At 35.6% G+C, this 25,697-nt stretch overlaps 1 protein-coding gene across 1 annotated transcript in view; it reads right to left on the bottom strand.

The window, feature by feature from the left end:
- Positions 1 to 25,697, bottom strand: part of CHM (CHM Rab escort protein) — a 183,065-nt gene that overhangs the window by 75,962 nt on the left and 81,406 nt on the right. The window contains exons 7-8 of the mRNA XM_033114497.1: positions 25,208 to 25,328; positions 22,531 to 22,756 (exon numbers count right to left, since the gene is read on the bottom strand). Of these exons, the coding sequence (XP_032970388.1) occupies positions 22,531 to 22,756; positions 25,208 to 25,328 (347 nt within the window). The remainder of the gene's footprint in view (positions 1 to 22,530; positions 22,757 to 25,207; positions 25,329 to 25,697) is intronic.

Here is a 25,697-nt window from a genome sequence, read left to right as displayed (position 1 = left end):
TCAAGACTGCAGCTCTGAAAAACTCAACGAGATGCAAGAAAACTCAGAAATAAAAATCAATGAACAAAATGAATACTTTACCAGAGATTGAAATTTTAAAAAAAGATCCAAATAGAAATTCTGGAGATGAAGAACTCAATAAAAGAAATGAAGAATGAAATAGCCAGCTTAGGAAACACCTGACCAGATGAAGGAAAGAATTAGTGATATCGAAGAGAGAAATCTGGAAATGATGCAGAGGGATGAAGACAGAGACTTGAGAGTAAAAAAGAAAAAATGAAAGAACTCTGCAAGAACTATCTGACTCCATCAGAAAAAGCAATAAAAGAACAATGGGTATACCCAGAAGGAGAAAGGAGGGAGAAGGGCACAGAGAGTCTATTCAAACAAATAGTCCACAAAAACTTTCCAAACATATGGAAAGAACTGGATCTTCAAATCCAAGAAGTGAACAGAACACCAATTTACCTTAATCCTAACAGGCTTTCTCCAAGGCACATCATATTGAAGCTGTCAAAAATTAATGACAAAGAAAAAAATGCTCAAGGCAGCCAGGGAAGAAAAGACAGTAACTTACAAAGAAAAGCCCATTACATTATCATCAGATTTTTCAGCAGAAACTCTACTGGCTAAGAGTAAGAAGAATCAAATATTCAAACTACTGATACAGAGATTACCAGCCAACAATAGTATCTCCTACAAATTTGTCTTTCACGTATGGAGGAGTAATAAAGACCTTTCCAGATATACAAAATGAGGGAATTTTCCACCACAAGGCCTGCATTACAGGAAATACTAAATGGGGTTATTCTACTTGAAACAAAAAGAAAAATGGATACAAAACTATGAGCAAGATGACTGACAGACAGAAGCAGGAAATGGCAACCCCTACACAAAACAGGGGACTATAAACTTAAATATAACATAAAGGTTAAAGGAGATAAGATATAAAAAAGAAAAAAAAGATGAAGACAGTTTACTATTGCAACTCAGAAATGAACACAGCATAAATAGGAATAACTTGTGACGACAAAAACATAAAAGGGAAGGGGTAAAGTTCCAAATTTGCAAAGGGGAATGGAGATAAAACGATGCTGACAAAAAAATGATGCTGTATATACGAAACTTTCATTTACACAACATTAATCGTAACAACACACAAAAAATCTAGAACTGAGACACATAAAAAAGAGGAAACAGAAGAAAAATATAACAGAATATCATACTAAAATAACAAACAGAAACACAAAGTCAAGGAGACAGTGGAGACACCAAACTTCCAGAAAACAAAAGATAAAATGGCTATAGGAAATCCTCATATATCAATAATCACCCTCAATGTAAATATTACATTGGTGCAAAAGAAATTGCAGTTCTTGCAATTATTTTTAATCCTTTAAACCTCAATTACTTTTGCACCAACCTAACAGACTGAATAAAAAAGACACAGTGTAGAAGATTGGATCAGAAAACAAAACCCAACCATATGCTGCCTTCAAGAGACACATCTCAGCTGCAAGGACAAATACAGACTCAAAGTGAAGGGTAGAAATGGATACTCCAAGCAAATGGCATCCAGAGAAAAGCATGTGTAGCCATACTTACATATGATGAAACAGACTTCAGGATAAAAAAAGTAACAAGACACAAAGATGGACATTCCATAACGATAAAAAAGACAATACACCAAGAAGATATAACACTTGTCAATATATATACTCCCAATCAGGAAGCACTAAAATATATAAAGAAGCTACTAACAGAACCAAAGGGAGAAACTGACAAAAACACAATTATAGTAGGAAATCGAAATACTCCATTGACAGCTATGGATAGATCATCCAAACAGAAAATCATTATGGGAAATATCAGCTTTAAATGACACATTAGAATAAAGGAACATTTACAGAGCCTTTCATCCCAGAATCCCAGACTATATTCTTTTCTAGTGCACATGGAACATTCTCAAGTATAGACAATATTTTGGGAAACAAAACTAGCCTCAACAAATTTAAAAAGACTCAAATCATACCAAGCATATTCTCCGACCACAGGGCTTTCAAATTAGAGATCAAGTGCAAAAAGAATGTGGGAAAAATCACAAATATGTGGAGATTAAACAACATGCTACTAAAGAATGGCAGGGTCAAAGAAAAAATAAGAAGAGATCAAAAGATACATAGAAACAAATGAGAAAGAAAATACAACATATCAAAATTATTGGGATACTGCAAAACCAGTAATAAGAAGGAAATTTATATCGTTACAGGCCTATCTCAAGAAACGAGAAAAATCCCAAATAAACAATCTGACATTGCATCGTAAAATACATCTAATTTGGGAATGAAGAAGTTAAACTGTCATTTTTTGCAGGTAACATGATTATTTATATAGAAAACCCTAAAGATTCCACCAAAAAAATATAAGAAACAATAAACAAATACAGTAAAGTTGCAGGATACAAAATCAATGCACAAAAACTATTGTGTTCCCTTATACTGACTATGAAATTTCAGAAAAAGAAATGAAAATAAAAATTCCTTTTGCAATTTCAGCAAAAAGAATAAAATTCCTAGGAATAACTTAACAAAGGATGTGAAGGACCTATACACTAAAAACTAGAAGACATTATTAAAAGAAATTGAAGAAGGCACAAAGAAATGGAAAGGTATTTGGTGTTCATTGATTGGAAGAATGTACACAGGTAAAACGGCCAGATTATCCAAAGCAATATACAGATTTAATGCAATCTATATCGAAATCCCAAAAGCACTTTTTCAAGAAATAGAAAAAAATCATCATATTTGCATGGAATGACAAAAGACCCTCAATTGCCAAACTTATCCTGGGAGGGGGGGAACAAAAACAGAAACAAGGTGGGAGGTATCACTCCCTGACTTCAATTTATACTACAAAGCGATAATAATCAAAACAGCATGGTGTTGGCTGAAAAACAGACACAGACCAATTGAATAGAACTGAGAATCCAGAAATAAACCAACATATATATGGGCAGATAACTTTTGACAAAGGAGTTAAAAACATACAATGGAGATTAGAAAGCCCCTTCAATAAATGGTGCTAGTAAAATTAGAAAGCCACGTGCAAAAGAATGTAACTAGACTGCTATCTGTCACCATACACTAAAATTAACTCAAAATGGGTCAAAGACCTAAACAACCTGAAACAATAAATTGCATAGAAGCATAGGTACTAAACTTATGGACCTTGGGTTTAGAGAGGATTTTATAAATTTGACTTCAAAGGCAAGGGAAGTAAAAGCAAAAATAAATGAATGGGACTAACATCTAAATAAAAAGCTTCTGCACAGCAAAATAGAAATCATCAATAAAACAAAGAGGCAACCAACCAAATGGGAGAAGATATTTACAAACAACACCTCTAATAAGGCACTAATATCCAAAATATATAAAGAACTCATGCAAGTCAAAAAAAATCCAATTAAAAATGCGCAGAGGACCTGAATAGACACTTCTCCCAAGAAGACATACAAATGGCCAACAGTTACATAAAAAGATGCTCAAATTCATTAGGTAGCTATTAGGGAAATGCAAATCAAAACCACAATGAGATACCACCTCATACCTGTTACAACGGCTATTACCAACAAGACAAGTAATAACAAGTGTTGGAGAGGTTGTGGAGACAAAGGAACCCTTATATACTGCTAGTGGGAATGTAAACTGGTACAGCCACTATGAAAAACAGTATGGAGGTTACTCAAAAAATTAAGAATAGAATTACCATAAAACCCAACAATACCTCTGCTGGGTATCTACCTAAAAAAATCTGAAAACATGTATCCATAAAGATATACATACCCCTAAGTCCACTGCAGCATTATTCATGGTGGCCAAGACATAGAAATAACCGAAATGTCCTTCAACAGATGATTCGATAAAGAAGATATGGTACATATATACAATGGAATATTACTCGGCCATAAGATGAAATACTGCCATTTGCGACAGCACTGATGGATCTTGAGATTATCATGATCAGTGAAATAAGTCCGACAGAAAAAGTTGAGAACCATATGATTTCACTCATATGTGGGATATAAAACTGAAAACAACAATTGAATAAGACAAACAAGCAAGCAAAAACTCATAGACACAGACAACAGTTTAGTAGTTCCTAGAGGGTAAGGGAGGAGGAGGAGTGTACAAGAGGGTAAAGGGGATCAAACATATAGTGACAGAAGAATTGACTTTGGGTGGTGAACACACAATGCAATATATAGATGATGTATTATGAAACTGTACACTTGAAAACTATTTAATTTGACTAACCAATGTCACCCCAATAAATTTAATAAAAATTTTAAAGAAACACCTAATCACTTTCTTAGAGATTTTATTCCATTTGCTTAAAAATACAATTCATTTTAAAAAAAATGAATCAAAGTAATTCTGATAAAAATAATAATTTCATCAATTTAATTTTTACGTTCTTTATAACTTTTTTATTATTTAAATCTGTCATCATAAACATGGATTATTTTGATAAGCAGAGAAAGAAAAAAATTCCTTTCAGGAGAAAAATAAAGGTCAACTTGCTGCAATGTATAACCAGAAATTATGCAGTAGCACGTTAGGAGAGAAAATAGCAATAGACTAAACAGAATCCTGTGTTTACTTAATATATGCTCTGCTAAAATGTATCTTTCAGTCAGCTTTATGGAATTGAAAATATATAAAAACCTAGAACCTAGAAAGCTATAGTTCACATGTTAGTTACTATTTTTTTCTTCCAAACAAGAGTATCTAAAATTACATTTTCCTTTTTCCTTAAAACACAAGGAAACATACTTAATGGCTGTTAATAAGCCAACTTCCATTTAACAGGATCGATAAATGGCATCACTCCTAGGTAAATTCCAGATCTCATTTGAATTCCATGCTTAATTTAACAACATAGTGGTTTCTCAACCTCGATGTTCTACGAGACTGTGTGCCTTAAATCTGTGGGATAAAAAAAACAAAAGGTGATGCCTCAGTGACACTTATGCAGAACCTACATCCTGTCTTATCTATGCCAACCAAGCCTCTAAAAACTCTGAGTATATCCCTGGGAATGGGTCAAACATGTAATTACATCTATCACATATGTTGACATAGAAAGGGGCTGAGAACTACTGATTTTTTAAATATTCTATTCTTAACGAAACTAGAGGACACCCTGAAACACAGAGAAATTTAAAACTGAGTAAGTAGTACCTTTCACTATGCTTTTGTGCTTCGCTATCTTCAGTGTCCTATTTTTTGCTACTTTGCTTTCATTTCCCATAGATGAGTGTTTTTCCCACAATATGGGTCTACACATGTGGGATCACGATTAAAGACTGTGGGTTCAAGAAATTAGTATTTTCAAATTCGAATATAGTCAAAAAAAGATTTACTTTAGAAACAGCCACACTGCGAGCTCCATTTTTCCTTTAAAAACTCCAGATGGGAAAGCAAAATGCTTGAAAGATATGGCTGTTTATAAATACAAGTGCATTTGTGTGAAACACTGTAGGGATATCAGTCTAAGTGTAAATTATAAATTAAAGGTCTATGACTTTCAAGTATACATAAATTAAAGATTGCAAGAGTCATTTAAAAATAATTGAAACTAGTTTGGTTTCTTGAGTAGGCCAAATGTATCTTCCTGTTTATGCTATTCATTGTTTAGCAAACTCTGTTTACATACAAAGTAAAAACATTCAAATTGTCATGAATCCCAAACTGGTGAGATTAAAATCAGTGAAGTTTTACCATATGAAAGTGGGTGGGTTTTTTTTTTTGCAATACTTTTATTCTATTTCATTATATCAGGCAAGCGAGAACCTATTGCCTAAACTGGGGAGAGGGGAGCGGATGAGTCATGAAGGAATAGAGAATAAGGAGGAACAGAGAACAAGGAAAGCCACATTAATTATTTTAGCACCAACAGAGTTCTCTTTTACAAATTATTTCTCTAGTACATAAAGAAAAAAAAACAGTTTCTATCCTGTAGTAGTCAATATTTTCCAACAGTATTTCCTAATTCAATTGTTAACACATTTAAGTTATTAAGCACCTACTATGCACCAGCCAAAGGTCTATGCAGTTAACTATGTATGAGTAAAATACACCGAATTCAATAGAAAGGAAAAAAATTATGAGTATAAATTTTGTAGAAGGCTGTGTGCTAGGAACTACAGGAGACAAAGACAACTAAATTTTATATAGCCAATATATCTATCAACAGACAATTTATTAGGTAATTTAATTACATAATTAAATTCTAAATACAAGCTCCAGTGTGTATAAACAGTCTAATATATACATTAATGCTTCAGTAATTACAAAAACATTTATTCTAAATACCAAGACTGTGATGTCATGAAACTTTTATGCTACAATACTTTGGTGTGGCACAACTTTCAATGCACTTTCCCTAACATCAACACATTTGAGTCTCACAGTAGCCCAGAGAAGGCGCTAAGATTACCCTCTCCAGAGTATAGGTAAAACAATTAAGGCTGAAAATTTAAATGACATGTGCAAGTTCATGTAAATAATAACATGACAGAGCCAGAATCAGAACCCCATTCTGATACCAAAACTCTTGTAACACACGGAAAACCTTGTAACTTTCATGTCATGAAATACAAGGAATTTTATAAAAAGACTCAGTTTTTGAGCATTCCCTACCAAAGTAGAAGGTGAATTGATGAAGAATTGGAAATAAACAGCTACAATGAAGAGCTCCATTACAATTGTATGTAATCACATTAATTGGATCAATCTGGAACAAAAACCAACTTAAACAGGGGAATAGAAGAGAACACATGGAAACTCAGCAATCTAACACAGACTTACACTTGCCAGCAAGTCAAGCCTTAGATATTTGTAATCTGGTTGCCTTCCGGTTTTTTGTTTGTTTGTTTTTTGAATTAGCTTGAAAACAAACACACTTCGCATATTATTTCTATTATATTTGCACAATATATATTAATTCCAGAGATGGGTCAAGAGCTGATTTGAGTGACCCTTAAAAAGTTAATCTGTGCAATAACATAGCGTTACCTTTCAATTTAGTCAAATGAAAATCTCAGCTCCAAAACACTGGACTTGATATAAATGTCACTGGACTTAATTCAAGTATCACTTGTCCTGTAGTAAGCCAGCCACCTTTCACTCTAATACAAGTGTGGGGACAGAGCCAGGAGTGCAGTTTCCAGGCTCTCAGCCTCACGTGGAAAGGTGCTCACTCAGGTAGTAAATGGCCGTCAGCTGTAACCAGTGAGCCATTGGCCACTAATATAACTGCCATGGCTTCGCTAGCAGAAAATGGGGGCTAGCAAGTGGATATTGGCTGAGCTAGCAAGGGCGGACTGCAGTTAGCATGGTAGTGTGTGGGTTGCAGATTACAGAGAAGTGGACAGCAGGGTGAGGATAGTGTGGCTCCTGCTTCCTATGTCTCCAACCCAGCTGCCAGCGAGAATACAGTGGTATGAATCCCCTACCTATGGCTCCGTGGATGTTCCTTTTTGGCGTCACCATGTCCTGCGTTCTTATGTGGGGAGCGGGAGCTGAGACCCTGCATGCCACCCCACATGACAAGTTATTAGAATTATTTTAAGATCTGGAGTAGTAGACCTATGTAACCTAAGAGAAAATGATTGGTTGAGTTTTTACATCTAGCTATGAGGATAATCTACTATTGGAATCAGTTAGCATTGAAGGGGGCTATTACTAAAACAGAAACTCAACCTGTATAGTTTGTGTATCCAATATAATTCTAATATATTCATGGGAGTCAGAATAAATGCTTCAGCAGCACACACTTAAAAGATAATGTAATTTTTAATATGAGGTTATTCTCAAATTAAAAGCCTTTTCTGATCAAAACCTGAAGAATAGTGCAGGCAAGGACACAAAGGCATTCCATTGCTTTATTAACAACAATGCTCACTGATCTGTGAATAACCAGGAAAAAAATGAAGATTATTGAGTTACTTTACCAATCTACCCATCCATCACCAGAGAACAGGTTTCAAAATGATGAATTATCTCTGTACCCTGCTGTTTATCCCACATAACATTCTCTCCTCAAGGGAAAAACAAACAAATGATCATACAAACATAATCACGCTTACCCTCTATACTTTATGCATCCTCTCTATGCCAATATCAGCTGTTAACTAGAGGGAAAACTATCTTTAAAATCATATAAAAACGAGGTATGTTGCTGTACTTACTTTACCCTCTAGGATCCTACAGTTTATAGAAATTCTATTGAAACAACAGTCCTCAAACTTTTGAGAGACAATCTTTTGGTTCATGTACTCCACTCTGCTATGAACCCCTGTAATGCAGGGACTCAGCTCCCACTCCCCGCACAAGAATGCAGGACATGGTGACGCCAAAAAGGAACACCTACGGAGGCACAGACAGGGGAGTCATACTACTATATTCTCGCTGGCGGCTGGTTTGGAGACACAAAAGCAAACATCCGCCAGTACCCCAACGAGGGATCTTCTTGCACCCCAGTCTCGCTGGTGGCTGGGTGAGACACAGGAAGTAGGATCAACATGATCTGCAATCCACAATGCGCTTGCTAACCGCACTTGCTAGTTGCAATCTGTACCCGCCAGCACAGCCACTGCAGTTATATTAGTGGCCAATGGCTAACTGGTTACAGCTGATGGCCAACGAGTCACAGCTGATGGCCATCCACTACCCGAGCCAGCACCTCTCCACGTGAGGTCGAGAGCCTGGAAACTGCTCTCCGGGCTCTGTCCCCACAACCCCCTTCCTAGAAAAATACAGCTACGCACGACAGACAGACAGACAGACAGACAGACAGTCTCTCTCTCTCTCTCTCTCTCTCTCTGGCATGCAATTACAAGGTATTTACCCCCAAATTCTGGAAACCCAGGTGACTGTTTCCAGGCACCGGATGGCAGCTTAAGGACCCCTGAATTTGAAGAACTCCTCTTACTATACCCAGACTTCTACTGTTGTCTATTTTAAGCTGAGGTATATGTTTTTAAGACAGTGGCTATAAGTTTGTTTATGCTATAATCGAAGATGGCCAAATAAAAACTTTAAGAGGATTGTAATCACATATATTTTTTTAAATGTGTGTGGATTGAAAAAAAGAAGAAAATATGCCAAAATGCTGTGTCATTACTGTTAACAGGTGATGGGATTTAAGTTAATTATAGTAATAATAATACTTCTGTTAGTGTTTTCCAAATTTTCTGGATATGAAATTGTATTTCTTATATAATGAAGACAATTTTTTTTATTTTAGCATGATGTCACCAACAATAGGAAAATGGTTAAATAAATTATGGTACATACATCCATATACCAAAAAACTTCAGCCATTTAAATTTTTCAAGTATGCACATATATACCCAATTATACAAAGATGTCTGTATAAGCATAGAAAAGAAAGGAAGATATGCAACTAACTTAACAATGGTTAACTCTAGGGGTGGGATTCGAGGGTGTGCAAATAGGGCTTCTATTTCTTGTAAGAGTGTGTATGTTTTCTATTTTTTCAGTATTTTCATTTTTTCTATAACTACTGAGATAATACATTATCCAAGAATTTGCTTTTTAATGGCTATTTAGCATCTCCTATATGTCAGAACTTCGCTAAATGACCTGCATGAATTATTCCATTGATTCAAATGCCAAGGTGTTTTAAACTTTTCTGTTCCTTAAAAATTTTTTACATAGCTTCAGAATATAGAACCAAAAATTGAGTAATAAGATTGTAAGAATAGACTGCAAGAACATTTTAATCTCCCTGCCTTTCAACACTAGCTAGACTACACCAATTCAACATATACTGAGTTGGACTAACCTAGTATTTCTCAAACAGGGATTGTTTTGCCCCTAGAGGACATTTGGCAAAGTCTGGAGACATTTTTGTCTGTCTCAGGTAGGTGGGTAAAGGTAGTGGCATTGTCATGGGGAGACCCTGCTCGCTCCGCCATTTGTCGTGCGAGGCGGCCTGCGAGGTCTCTGGTCCCGCTCCCCACATAAGAACGCAGGACATGGTGAGGCCAAAAAGGAACACCCACGGAGCCATAGGTAGGGGAGTCATACCACTACAGTCTCACTGGAGGCACTATAGTCTCACCAGAGGCTGGAGTTACACGACCTGCAACCTGCTGTCCGCTTCTCTGCCTGCCAACCAACCAACTCAGTGACTCTAGACTCAACTGGACTCACCAGCGCAGCCGTGGCAGTTATATCAGTGGCTAATTGGCTAACTGGCTACCGCTGAGGGTCAATTAGCCACAGCTGACGGCCATCTACTACCCGAGCCAGCACCTTTCCACGTGAGGCCGAGAGCCTGGAAACTGCTCTCTGGGGCTCTGTCCCCACAGGCATCTAGTGGGTGGAGTCCAGAGGTGCTGCTAAACATCCTATAATGCACAGAACTGCCTTTCCCCCAACACAGCAAAGAATTATCCCATCCAAAATGTCAATGGTGCTGAGACTAAGTAACTCTGGCCCATGTTCAATGACAGACCATTGATAGTTCTTGGCTCAGAGTAGAGTCCAATCTTACTCTTTTCTGGATATGGATGGGATATCAGAACAGTCTGTAATTCCTTTAAGTTCATCAGAGTCCTCTGTATGCCCTGATTAATTTCATTTCATATCTGTTTAGGCTCCTTCCAATCATTTCTTAAGACTGATCACATTCATACATACACTGCACATTCTGGAACATGATGAAATATATTTTCTTGTTCTCTAATCGGTCCATGAGTGTGCATTTTCTTTCCTCAACTGGAGTAAACATTCTTAACACTGACATTAAAGTATGTCTATGTCATATTGTTTTTCATATACATCTACACCTAAGAGAGTAGGCACAGTAGATGCTTAAAAATAGCTTCTGAATTAAATGGGGAAAAATGAAAATAATCAAATTTACAACAAATGACACAGATGCGTCTTCACAAGTTTTCTCTCACTTGAACTAAATCTTTTTTTTTTTTCTCGCTGATTAGAATTAGGCCCAGAGAATAATTCCCCTGGTTGCTTCCTCTTCAGCAATGTTCCACAGACAACAGCATCAGCAACACATGGCAATGCAAATTGTCAGATCCCACCCCAGTTCTACAAATCAACTCTGGGAATGGGGCCCAGTAAATCCATGGGTTAAATTCTGAAGCAAGTGAAAGCTTGCAAAACACTACTCTACAATTTCTTTAACATACAGGTTTTGTAGCAATTCGTAAATACCTACTATTCATTCATTTATCCATCAAATACTTAATGAATGACTAATATACACCAGGCATTGCACTGAGGCAATCCTGTATAATCTCCTAATATCAGGCTTTTTAACAATTATATTTTGTAGACAAAAGATTATTCAACTGATTAAACAGGGGTCGAAAAACCTGACAGCTATTTTTGTAAATAAGAGTTTTTTGAAATACAACCATGTCCATTCTTTTACATATTGTCTATGACTGCAAATAGTTTCAACAGAGACCATACGGCCTGCAAAGTCTAAACTATATACTACCTGACCCTTTACAGAAAAAAATCTGTTGACCTCCTGATTAGAACACTAAATCTGGCTCAGTCCCTAACTTGGCCTCATACTTACCTTGGTGGCATTCTACAACAACAGCAGCAGTAACACCCATCATAGTAACAGTGACAGTAGTAACACCTAACACTTATGCAGTACTTACTACGGCAAGCACTGTTTTAAGCACTTTCTAGATATTAATTCATTTTAATCCTCACAACCTATGAGGTAGATAGTATTATTATCCCCACGAGAAATGAAGAAACTGGAGCACATAGAGGTTAAATAACTTGTCCAAGAATACAAGGATGCAGTCTTTAGATCCCAGAAGCACCTCTGTTATTCACTTTTTAAGACCTCTTCTTTTTATAAGCACTTAAGGAATGATTATCTGAGTGAAAAGCAAAGAATGTTTTCTTTTGGTGAAAATTTGTAACAAATAGTTTTCAACCCTAGTTTTTAGGTCATGGATGCCTGTGAAAATCTGATGAAACTATGAATTTTTTTCACAGACACATATATAACATTTTCTGTATAAAGTCCCAGGATGTATGGACCCCAGATTAAGAACCTCTGGCATATTGCAGTGCAGCTCTACTCAGCTGCAGGGTTGTAAAACAATAGCGTGTAGCGAACCACTATGAAAATATTTCTTACTTAACCATGATTTATGAACTCAATGTTTAATTAGTCTGTTTCTTTTCAATTCACTTTGCCAATTTTTTAACATTTAATTTGAAATATTTAAGGCTTGATTCAATAATCAGCCTTTATACACAGACACATATTTAAACTGGTCAAATCTACTAATAAGACATAAGGCAGTTTCTGCAGCTACATATAGGTGTATAATGGAATCCTGCCTATGACACCGTGGGAGGAAACCAATGAGGCTGGCGGCATGAAACAGAGCAATGCTAACTCATCTCCAAAATATACAAAACGTAACTGCTACTGGGCTCATCCACATTAGTGTTTATGAAACTGCACACATACAAGTTATATGAGTGGAGAGATCAATCTGCTCATGGTCTGTTTTTCTTTTTACCTTTACCAACTAGGCAAAATGTGGGAAGTTGAATGAATTTCTTTATTCATCTAAACTGGTATTTGCTTTTGGGCATAGAATCAGAAACATGTTTATGGAACACCATAAGAATAGCCCTTATACTCTTCTGCTTTTTGAGGGAAAATGACTATATATAGACAGTGAGGAAAGAAATCGTAGCAAATTAAAAGTTATTAAAAGCTGACAAATGCCACAAATATTTAAAAATTCCATTGAAAAACAATATTTTTATTAATTATCTACTTTTCATTTTTTCAGGAAACATTGTTTAAAAATTATGTAAGAGGTGAGTCATAAAGAATGCCTATCAGGAAATCTGGTTTTTAGCCTTCTTTTTATCTTAAGTTTCCTCATTTGTAAAAATAGACCACCAGTCAAAACAATATAAAAGCATTCTTCCAACTCTATTTTTTTGTTGTCATTATATTACTACCAGAATAGTACGGAAATTTTTTACAAGGAAAGAGATTAAAGAGAATACTGTTGAAGGAAAAAATAATGTCAAAGAATCTAGATCCCTAATTGAATCCACACTTGTTGGGAAGAAGGGCAAGAACACTTGGGGCAGACACTAAAAAGCCATCTGAATTTTGCTCTGGTTTCACATGTAATTGAATATGTAAACTAATAAAATTTTCCTTCAGACCAAACTGTAGCCAATTTTAACACTTCTGTTAGTTTTCTAACAGGTTGATCCAGGTTAACAAATGTCTCTCAGATTTCCAAAAGTTATCTGAATAAAAAAGTTGATTATTAGAGAATAAAATAAGCAGGTTACTTTGGTCTGAGAGATGTTTTCTATTATCAGTTCTTTAAAGGGAACAATAAAACATTCAGTAACGTGTTAGTTTCAATCTTGGACTAAAGAAGGTTAGTTTTTTTAAAGCAAAGGAAAAAGGCAAAACAATATAAAATACCTTACAATTTATCTTAAAAAACAAATTCCATGGTTATGACAAAATCACAGTAGCATTTATGTGACCCATTTTGAGCATGTTCTTTCTGCCATTACTGAATGAATACTCATATATCAAATGGGAGACTCCCTTTCCTGTCCTTCCATGCTGCTCATATAATCTTGACCAAGTTACTTACGTATTTTTTTTTTTACATTTTTCTAATTTTTTGGGGTGACAACTGTTAGTGAAATTACATAGATTTCAGGTGTACAATTCTATATTACATCATCTATGAATCCCATTGTGTGTTCACCACCCAGAGTCAGTTCTCCTTCCACTTATGTATTTTTGACTTTTGATGTCCTCTCATTCTCTCTTTTAAAAGCTATATGTTAGAGATCAACTTGTGCTCTGCGATTTCCTGAGGTAGATCTTGCATCTATTCAATTTCCACATACAATACTCAGGAAAATGTTGTTTGACTACGAACACCTGGTAAAAAAGTACTTGGTGGTGATTTTACACACACACACACACACATACACATAAACACACACACACAATTTATCTGACATGTTAAAAGTAAAACATACCCATCCTTTCTTTATGTTTTAATAATCCTACTACATTAAAGGAAATGAAACCTAAGCCACTGAAGAATGGAAGACTGAATTACCTAGCAAACCATCAGTTAAATGCCCTCTCTTTAGAAAACACAAGTAACAATCTCTGGGCAGTCTAGGTCTACTTATAAAAAAATGTAAAGTTTGTTTGCTCCCACCGGTACTGCTCCATTTCACAGGTTATGAAAACATAACACAGTATATGAAAGCGACTCTGAATTAGAAAGTAGTTCTAAAGGCTACTATGTTACCAACCACACAGATAACAGAAATGAATTAGTCAGTTAGGGCTTAAAAAGAACTTCTGTTTGGAAGATATATTGTGAAGGTTTAAAAACCTATATACTGCATACATATCCTGTCCAGCGTGCCAGAAAAAATATTAACCAACTAATATGTAGTAGAGAAAATTCTATGGCTTGCTAGACTGGAAAAATATATGTTTCAATGACTTTTCTTCCAATATGGTCCAATTTATGTATCTTGACATATTAATGGATAGTAGGTAGTACAATAAATAAGCATCATTTTCTTTGCTTAAAAAAAATCTACCTATTTAAATTGATAAAAATCTCAAAGGGCATTTATTCATGAAAGGTATCTCTAGTAGTTAAAATGTTATACTGTTTATACAGAATTCATTTAGAATGCAAGGATATGACTTACAAATGTCTTTGAATCCTTCACATAAATATGCATGCATGCCATTTATAACAGTAGCCTTGATGAGAACACACTGTAACTGGCTGTGAGAAACGCTTAAGAGGCTCATATTAAAACAGAATATAGAATGGTGGTTAGAAATCACAGAACAGGTGACACCTAATTCTGATAACCTGGTGATAAAAAGTGCAGGCTATGATGTATAGATGGTGATAGTGTTACCACTTTAGGACATAAACAGAACAATATTTATATGAAATTATAAAGCATTACGCAGGGGATCAAATATAAAATCAAGAGTTAATATGCCTAGTTAATAGGCCAAGGAAATGCATTTTTATAATTCACAAAAGACATATTATGTAGGAAGAACTCAGAGTTAACTTTAATTACCAAAGATCCACCCAGAAGTTTAACATACAAGTTCAAACACAACGGAAGGAGTTTTTTGTTGTTCTTTTTCCCTCTCTTCCTTCCTTCTTTCCTTCTTTCCTTCCTTCCTTTCTTCTTTCCTCCTTTCCTTCCTTCCTTCCTTTCTATGTCTGTCTGTCTGTCTATCTATCTATCTATCTATCTATCTATCTATCTATCTATCTATCTATCTATCTGTCAATCTACAAACACACACACACACACACACACACACACACACACACACACACACACACACACACAGTTCCATCATTTCCTGAAAGTATCACTTCAAATTAAAGGGTGAGGTGTAATTTTTATAACAAACATCAAATCTGAACCACACACAAAATTCTGAGATAGGCTCTGCAGAGGATAAAAAGATATGGAAGGCTGATAAAACCTCATCCTTAGGAGATTATAATCATCTTTGGGGAAAAATGTTTTCTTTGTCTAGTATCCAACATATAAGGGTTTCATTCTGAATTTTTTTTTTATCACTACAGGACAAACAAAACTTTTAAATGTCTTTTCCCATTAAAAACAACAAATAAGCAAACACAAAATACATATTTACAAGATGCGTAAAATTAGGAAAGGAAATGTAGGGATTTGGTGGAAAAACAGAAATGAGGTTAAATATTCCCTTTTCATGAAGTGCTGGTAAGGAAGCCACAGATCTTCGGCTCACTCCCCAGTGATGTGTTCTTTCTGTTCCTATATTCCTTACCCTAATGCTCTGTAGGAGTGAGTAACAGTGGCAACATAAGAAAAAACAGTGTGTCTCCTTTTTTTTTGTTTGTTTTTTTTTGTTTGTTTTTTGTTTGTTTTTTTTTACAGTGGAGGGATGATCAGAGATTTATTTCATTATCTGCTATATCTTCTTTTTTTAAATTTATTTTTAATTCATTGGGGTGACAATTGTTAGCAGAATTACATAGATTTCAGGTGTGCAATTCTGTATCACATCATCCATAAATCACACTGTGTGTTCACCACCCAGAGTCAGCTCCCCTTCCATCACCATACATTTGATCCCCCTCACCCTCATCCCCCACCCCCCAACCCCCTTACGCTCTGGTAACCACCAAATTACGTTCCCCAGATTAATTTTCAAACCCCGTGGCCATCCTGTGGTCACCGACTGCCCTCCAATCCCCTCACCCTCCCCCCCACCCCCCACCCCTCCCGCGCATCTAGCAACCCTCAGTTTTTCCTCATTGTCTCCCAAACTGTTTCTGATTAGTTCATTCACTTATTCTTTTCTTTAGAATCCGCAAATAAGTGAGATCATATGGTACTTATCTTTCTCTGTCTGACTTATTTCACTTAACATAATGTTCTCTAGATCCATCCATGTTGTTGCAAATGGTAAGATTTCTTTCTTCTTTATGGCTGCATAATACTCCATTGTATAAATGTACCACAGTTTCTTAATCCAGTCATCTACCGATGGGCATTTTGGTTGTTTCCATGTCTTAGCTATTGTGTATAGTGCTGCAATAAACATAGGAGTGCATAAAGATTTTTGAATTGAAGTTTTGAATTTCTCCGGATAGATACCTAGGAGTGGAATTACTGGATCATAAGGTAGTTCCATTTTCAGAATTTTGAGATACCTCCATACTGTTTTCCATAGCGGCTGCACCAGTCTGCAATCCCACCAACAGTGCACAAGCGTTCCCTTTTCTCCACATCCGCGCCAGCACTTGTTGTTTGTTGATTTATTGATGATAGCCATTTTGACTGGGGTGAGGTGGTATCTCATTGTGGTTTTTATTTGCATTTCTCTGATGGTTAGTGAGGTTGAGCATTTCTTCATATGTCTGTTTGCCATCTGTATGTCCTTTTCAGAAAAATGTCTCTTCAAGTCCTCTGCCCATTTTTTAATTGGATCGTTTGTTTTTTTGGAGTTGGGTTGAGTAAGTTTTCCATAGATTTGTGATATTAATCCCTTATCAGACATATCATTGGCAAATATCTTTTCCCATTCAGTAGGATCCCTTCTTGTTTTATTGATGGTTTCCTTTGCTGTGAAAAAACTTTTTAGTTTGATATAATCCCACATGTTTATTTTTTCTCTTAGTTCCCTCGAGCGAGGGTGTATATCAGTAAAAATCTTACTCCGGGTAATGTCTGAGAAGTTTCTTCCTATATTTTCTTCTAGGTATTTTATGGTTTCAGACCTTACATTTAAGTCTTTAAGCCATTTTGAATTTATTTTTGTATATGGTGTAAGGAGGTGGTCCAACTTCATTTTTTTGCATGTGTCTGTCCAGGTTTCCCAGCACCATTTATTGAATAGACTGTCATTACTCCATCGTACATTCTTGCTTCCATTGTCGTAGATTAAATGGCCATATAGGCGTGGATTTATTTCTGGACTCTCTATTCTGTTCCATTGATCTATGTGTCTGTTTTTATGCCAGTACCATGCTGTTTTGATTACTGTAGCCTTGTAGTATAATTTGAAGTCAGGTATTGTTATACCTCCCACTTTGTTCTTATTTCTCAAGATTGCCTTTGCTATTCGGGGTCTTTTATGGTCCCATATAAATTTTAGGATTATATGTTCTACTTCTGTGAAAAACGACGTTGGCAGTTTGATAGGAATTGCATTGAATATGTATATTGCCTTAGGCAGTATGGACATTTTAACTATATTAATTCTTCCTATCCATGAACATGATATGTGTTTCCATCTATTTATATCTTCCTTCATTCCTTTCTTCAGTGTCTTATAATTTTCTGAGTATAGATCTTTTACTTCTTTGGTTAAATTTATTCCCAGGTATTTTATAGTCTTTGGAGCGATTGTAAATGGGATTGTTTTTTTAATTTCTCCTTCTGATGTTTTATTATTGGAATATACAAATGCAACTGATTTCTGAATATTAATTTTGTATCCTGCCACTTTACTAAATTCATCTATCAGCTCTAATAGCTTCTTGGTGGAGTCTTTAGGGTTCTCTATATATAGTATCATATCATCTGCATACAATGAATCAGGGATGCCACAGGAAGACTAAAAGAATGATTGAGAAAACAATAGAACTTCCCTTAGTTTCAATTGATAGGAGGACTGCTGGTCCTGGGAGACATGACACTCCCTATCCATCTCTACTCTGGCAACTAATTAGAGAAAGAGCTTGTCTGGAAATACACAGACATATCATATTCAGAATTAAGGTACTTTGAAACTTATAAAATTCTCACCTCCCTTCATAAAATCACATAGTTAAAAAATAACAGATATGAAAATACCTACTACTAGAAATATATTGGAAAGGATAGTGTGAAGGGAACCTCCTGTTACAACCAAATAACTGCCATGTTTCCCCAAAACTAAGACCTAGCTGGACAATTAGCTCTAATGAGTCTTTTGGAGCAAAAATATAAGACCCAGTATTGTATTACATTACATTATATTATATAAGACCCACATTACATTACATTATATTATATAAGACCCAGTCTTATAGTAAAATAAAACTCGGTATTATATTATGTTATATTATATTATACCTAGTCTTATAGTAAAGTAAGACCGGGTCTTATATTAATTTTTTGCTCCAAAAGATGCATTAGAGCTGATTGTCCAGCTAGGTCTTATTTTCGGGGAAACGGTATTTCTTACATTATACATAAGTTTCATTACACTGTTGAGATTTACGGTAATAAATGTCCACAGGAAACCCCCCAACCCCGTATACACACACACACACACACACACACACACATACACACAGTATAAACAAACCCTGAGCTGAATTCAAAGCTTTGAACATCAAACACTGCAATTAAAAAAACCAAGTCTTGTTGTTCGTATCAGTATGGGAGCCGTATCTGGGGCTCCTTTATAAGTAAGGATCCCCTGAAGGGAGTGGAAATGGTCCCAAGTCTTAGAGCCTTCTGGCTGAGGCAAACACAAATAATCCTTAAAGGAAAGCATCCTTAATTTGGGTTCCCAGATTTCCACAGATTAAAATCAATCAAATATAAACTCTCAATCAAAAATAAGTGCAGAGCAAGGAAATAAACCATTAACATAAATCAACAGAAACGACACATAGCAGAACATAAAATATCTATATATGAAAAGAATGGACAAGAAAATATCAAACATGACAAGGAAGATTTGAGGGGAAAAGCAGACTTCTATAACTGAAAGAAAAATATTGAAAGAAAAAAAGTTAAACTACAAATTTGTCACAGGTGAAGAGAATTAATAAAATGAAAAACATCTTTATAAAGTACCCAGAATGGAGCCAGAATGACAAGAAGACAGAAAATATGAAAGAGATTAAGAAATATGAAAGAGAGAATGCTAAGCTCTAACACATATCTAGCTGAGGTTTCAAAAAGGTGAAGAGAGACAATGGAGGTAAAACAATATTTGAAAAGATACTGGCTGATAATTTTCCAAAATAATAAATAACAATTCACGGATAGAGGAAATACAATGTAGTTTTTTTGAACCATATGGAATGGTTTAATATTGTTAATTTCATATGGTTCAACCTATACCAAGCTAGATAAATAAATACAAAGAAACCAACACCTCAATTCACTATAGTGAAATGCAGAACACCAAAGACACGATCTGAAAACAGACTGAGAGAGGAGAGGTATTATCACTTATAAAGAAATTACAGGGGCAGGCCCAGTGGCTCAGGTGGTTGGAGCGCCGTGCTCCTAACACCGAGGTCGCCCGTTCAATTCCCACATGGGCCAGTGAGCTGCGCCCTCTACAGAAAAGATTGTGAACAACAGCTCTCCCTGGAGCTGGGCTGCCGGGGGCTGCCGGGGGCTGCCAGGAGGGGCCGGTGGCCAGCGTGAGTGGCCGACCAGCAACCAACTGCCTCAGCTGGGGGGAGTGCAAGGCTCATAATACCAGCATGGGCCTACATGGGCCTATAATACCAGCTGTATTAATACTACAACTAGACTGAGAAACAACAGCTTGAACCACAGTGGGGAGGAGGAAGAGGTGTAAAAAAGGGGAAAAAATTATAATTAGGCTGACATCAAACTTTTCAACAGCAAAAATGGATCACAAATGTCAGTGGAATAAAACAGTAAAGTACTGAGAGGAAAAGAATTGCCAACCCAGAAATGTTTATCTAGCAAATCTTCACTCAAGACAAAAAGTTATTTTCATATAAACACAAACTAGGAAGCATTCACTACCAACAAATGTAAACTAGAGGAACTTTCTAACTTACATATTCCAGAAGAAACAGAATCCTGGTAACAGGACTCATGTTCTGCTTGGTAAAAGACTGAGATGGTCATATGGGATTAAAAATATGTAACAATATGCTATTTAGAGCCCTAAATATAGACTCGGAAAAGTTGAAAAATAAAGGGATGAAGAAAGACATAACAACAGGTATATACTAAAAAGCTAGAGTAACTATTTGAATATCAGAAAAGTAGACTTTAAGAAAAAAAGTGCATTATTAGGGAAGAAGAAAGTCATCAAATAATGTAAAATATTAAATTCATCAGGAAGATTAAACAATTATAATTTTATATGACCTTAATAAATTGCCTCAAAATAAGTATACAGTAAAAACTGACAGAATTATAGGGAGAAACTGACAAATCAAACATCATAATGAGATTTCAAAACATGTTACTCTATTATTGACAGATCGAAGAAAAAGACCTTAATAAAAATCAAGTTTGAAAATTACAACTCAAAGCTAGACTTAGATTCCAAGACCAATAATTAGAGAACCCTGTACTCAACAACTAGATAAACACATTCTTCTTGAGTATACAGGGAAGAATTTCAAAAATTGATAACATACTAAGTCATAAAGTTCAAAGAATTAGTGCCATAAAAACATATTTTCTAGACACAATACAATTAAATTAGATGATAATAGCAGAAGAATCAACCAAATTAGCTATTTTAATACACCTCATAACAACTCATGGGGCAATGAAAAATCACAATGGAAATTAAGATACTTAGGACTAAACGATAATGAAAATAATACATAGTAACTGTGTAAAATTTAAAACAGTAGTGAGAACTTTATCATCTTAAATGCTTGTATTAGAAAATAAAAGGTGAATATTTAACTCATTGGGTTTCAGTCTAAGAATAGGCAAGGGCAGAGGAAGGGAGGAATGAGCTGAACAAAACCCAAATAGAGTAAAATAAAGGAGATAATAAACAGCAGAAATTAATGAACAAGGACAGAAAGCTATAATAGAGAGAATTTTAAAACACCAAAAATTGATTCTTTGAAAACATAATAGGGAGATTGTGAAACTTGCCCAAGGTTACACAGCTAATAAATGAAGGAGCCAGGATTTAAATCTAGGCAGTCTGTCCACAGTCTAGTTTCTTAACTACTATGCTCTACTACTCCCAAAAGTGCCAACTATAATAGAAAAGATTGCTATATTTGACTACATTAGTCTTAATGACCTCCATGCATCATAAACACCATAAGGCAAGATATACGCGACATGTAACTGAGAAAAGATTAATGTTCAGAATATATAAAAACTCCTACAAACCAATAAGAAAAAGACAATAACCCAATAGACAAATGGGCAAAAGACATGAAAAAGCATTTCCCAGAAGAGAAAACATGAATAGCCTATAACCATATAAGAAAACCCTCCATCTCATAAGTAATCTGGGAAATGCAAAATAAAAATACAATATGATGATATCTTATGTGAGTCACATTGACAAAAATTAGGAAGTCTGATAATACCAAATGTTGGCAAAGATGTAGAGCTATGGAAATTCTGACCTACTGCTAGGGGAATAGGAATAGAAATTGATTCAACTCTCTGGAGAAATAACTGGGTACTATCTTGTATGAACATTCATATATCCCATGACTCGGGAATTCCATTCCTAAATACATATTATCCTAAAAAAACTCTTGAATACATATATCCTGAACACATACAAGGATGTCAATAAAAGCAAAAAACTGCAAACACCCAGTGTTCATCAACAGAAAAATGGAAAAACAGATTGTAGTGTATTCACAATATACAATTCACAATATATAGCAATTGAAATAAATTACCTATAATTGTACACAACAAGGACGATACTTGGAAACATAATATCTATTGGAAAAAAGAATTTACAGTATTTTTTTTAAGTAGGTAGGCAGGCAGACAGATTATAAAAGAGCAGAACAACAAAGTATATGATTACATATACTAAACCTTGAGTAAATCTCATTTTTGTCTTTCTAATTTTCATTTCTTATTCAAGTATCACCTTAACAAGAAACAGGACAACCAGCAGCAGTCTTACCTGCAGAAACACTGAGGGAGTTCTCCTTGTCCATATAAAGGAAACAAAAATGGAGTGTTGCCATACCGCCCAAGACAGTGAAGAAAGTTTTTGGTAGCTTTGAGACCATCTATGGTGCTGCTGGCTGTCTCTGATGTCATTGCAATTGAATGCAGGACAAAATATTGGAGGTTGGGAGTTAATTTTTGAGTTTTTAAATATTCAGAAAATGTAATCTTCTCATAGTCTATAAAAAGAAAGATGAAAATTTATCAATTAAAATCAGAAACACACTTCAATTTAAAACCACTGCAAAAAAATGAGATGAAGTCTGTTTGAAACACTTGGCAAAGGACATAGGTGGCATGCTACTACATTTTGGACATAGACCGTTGATTTGGGGGGGGACTAGAAATCACACTATCCTAATTGGATTGATAGCACATTTTTTAAGCTTTAAGTGATGAATCTTTGGTTAGTATTTTAGAGATTTAAAAAGTAGAAAAGCATTAAATAATTAATTAACCATCACAATAGTTTTCCATGGTTGGCAAAAATCTTAATTATCGTTAAATCTGAATAATGCTAAGAACTGTACTTTGAAATATTTAATAAATATGACAAATGGCAATTTTTTGGTAAAAACAACAATAGAGTAATACTTGATTTTTTTAAAAAAATGTATATTTCTTACTAAAACTAGGAACGATGAACTATGGCTAAAAAGTAATGCAACTAATTTCTCTGTGGCTATTGGAATCAGTCCTACTGCCTTATAATCACACATAAGGGACCCTTAAAAACTATTTAAATCAAGATCAGAAAAATGGACTGTTAATGGTAGGAAATACAATTCCATGACAAATGACAAAAACTTTACAGAAATAATTTATATAAACAAATAAAATTATAAAAAGTTTAACCACTGTGGAGAACAATTTGGCAGTATCTAATGGATTTGAAACTTTAAAGAGCAAGAGCCACATTTAGTAAAAAAAATTAATAATAATAATCCTGATGTATTTCTCATTGTAACTTTATAAATGAATCAGCAATATTATATTCCTATTTTGGATAACTTTTCCACCCAATGCCCTTCCAGTATAAAGCTCTGATACTAAAGCGGTTTATTCAAATTTCAACAAACTGTGAAGTAACTGGCTCCAGATCAGAGTGAGATGGGTCAAAGCCCAGACTAGAAAGCATGTCTTCTCCTAATCCAAGGGGTTTCTCCCATACCATCTAGCCTCTTTTTTTTAATCAATCAAAATGAACAATTCAATATTCCAAACAAAAGTAATCCTGTGAAAATGAAAAAAAAAAATAGAGATTTTTTTTTCATTACTGATGAAACAAAATTAATGGAACAATAAAAAATACAGTAACTCCCCCCCACTACCCACAATTTTACTTTCCGTGGTTTCAGTCACCCGTGGTCAATCACAGCCCAAAAATATTAAATGGAAAATTCCAGAAATAAACAATTCATAAGTTTTAAATTGCACGCTGTTCTGAGTAGCGTGATAAAGTCTTGTGCTGTCCTGCCCTGCCCTGCCCTGGACACGAATCATCCCTTTGTCCAGCATATTAACATTGGACATGTTAGCTGACTGTTAGTCATTTAGTATCCATCTCGGTTACCAGATTGACTGTCGCAGTCTCATTGTGCTTGTGTTCAAGTAACCTTATTATACTTAATAATGGCCCCAAAGCACAGGAGTAGTGATGCTGGCAATTCAGATATGCCAGAGAAGCTGCAAAGTGTATATACATATAAGAAAAAAACTAGTGTTGATAGGGTTCAGTACTATCTGCAGTTTCAGGCATCCACTGGGGGTCTTGGAATGTATGCCCCATGAATGAGGGGAGACAACTGTTATCATCTATGAAGAAGCAGTTGACAGCAGTATTTAATTAATAAGAATAAAAACTAACACCCAGCACAGCATTTCGGCAATGATAAAAATGTTCTATAGCTGCACTGTAGCCTCAATAGCCACCAGCCACTTGGAATGTGGCTAGTGCAACTGAGGAACTGAATTTTAAGTTTTATTTAAATCAAATTAATTTCAGTTTAAATAGCTACATGGTGCTAATGGCTACCCTATTGGATAGTGCAACTAAGAATGTATTTTAAAAGAGTAATGAGTGGGGTGGGGGTCGGCCCAATGGCTCAGGTGGTTGGAGCTCTGTGCTCCTAACACGGAAGGCTGCCAGTTCGATTCCCACATGGGCCAGTGGGCTCTCAACCATAAGGTTGCCAGTTCGATTCCTCGACTCCCACAAGGGATGGTGGGCTCTGCCCCCTGCAACTAAGATTGAACACGGCACCTTGAGCTGAGCTGCCGCTGAGCTCCCGGATGGCTCAGTTGGTTGGAGTGTGTCCTCTCAACCAGAAGGTTGCCGGTTTGACTCCCACAAGTGATGGTGGGCTGCGCCCCCTACAACTAACAAAGGCAACTGGACCTGGAGCTGAGCTGCGCCCTCCACAAGTAAGATTGAATGGACAACGACTTGACATGGAAAAAGTCCTGGAAGCACACACTGTTCCCCAATAAAGTCCTGTTAACCTTCCCCAATAAAATCTTTAAAAAAATAAAAAAAAGAGTGATGAGTGGCTCACTACATCAGAAGCAGCATATTAAAATACTAAAAAAGCTCAAATAATTGGAAAACACAATTACATGAAAAGCAATACCTTTATATTCATCAAGGTGTTCCTCATACTCCATACAAAATGTAAGAAACTTCATTAGCATTCGCTTTTCTACCATAGAAAGTTGTTTGCTATTAAAGACATCTGCTCTGGAACAAGGAACCTGAAACACATGACTTTAAGTTAAGACACTACTTCCTAGTGATAAACAAGTATTCCACATTATATTTTTTTCCTTGAACAAGATTATTATTTCCATTCTAGTCAGGCTGCTTCTCGTCGCCTTCCATCAGTTCTAATGGCATCTTTGTTGACTTCAGAGCTAATTAACTTATGAGCTCTTGCTTAATTCAGCCAAGTTTCCCCTTATGCCATTAAAAAGCCAATGGCATGTCACCCCTAATTGGGAACAAATGACAGCTCAAATCTAGCAATGCTGCCTGAAATTAACACTTTCTCAACCCCAACATCAAGCTGCAGAATAACTCATGAGAAAATTAACACTAGACATTTTAATTGAGCAATTCCTTAC

This window comes from Rhinolophus ferrumequinum, chromosome X (genome assembly GCF_004115265.2).
Source record: "Rhinolophus ferrumequinum isolate MPI-CBG mRhiFer1 chromosome X, mRhiFer1_v1.p, whole genome shotgun sequence".
NCBI classification, from domain to species: domain Eukaryota; kingdom Metazoa; phylum Chordata; class Mammalia; order Chiroptera; family Rhinolophidae; genus Rhinolophus; species Rhinolophus ferrumequinum.
This window is presented reverse-complemented; position numbering and strand designations above follow the sequence as displayed.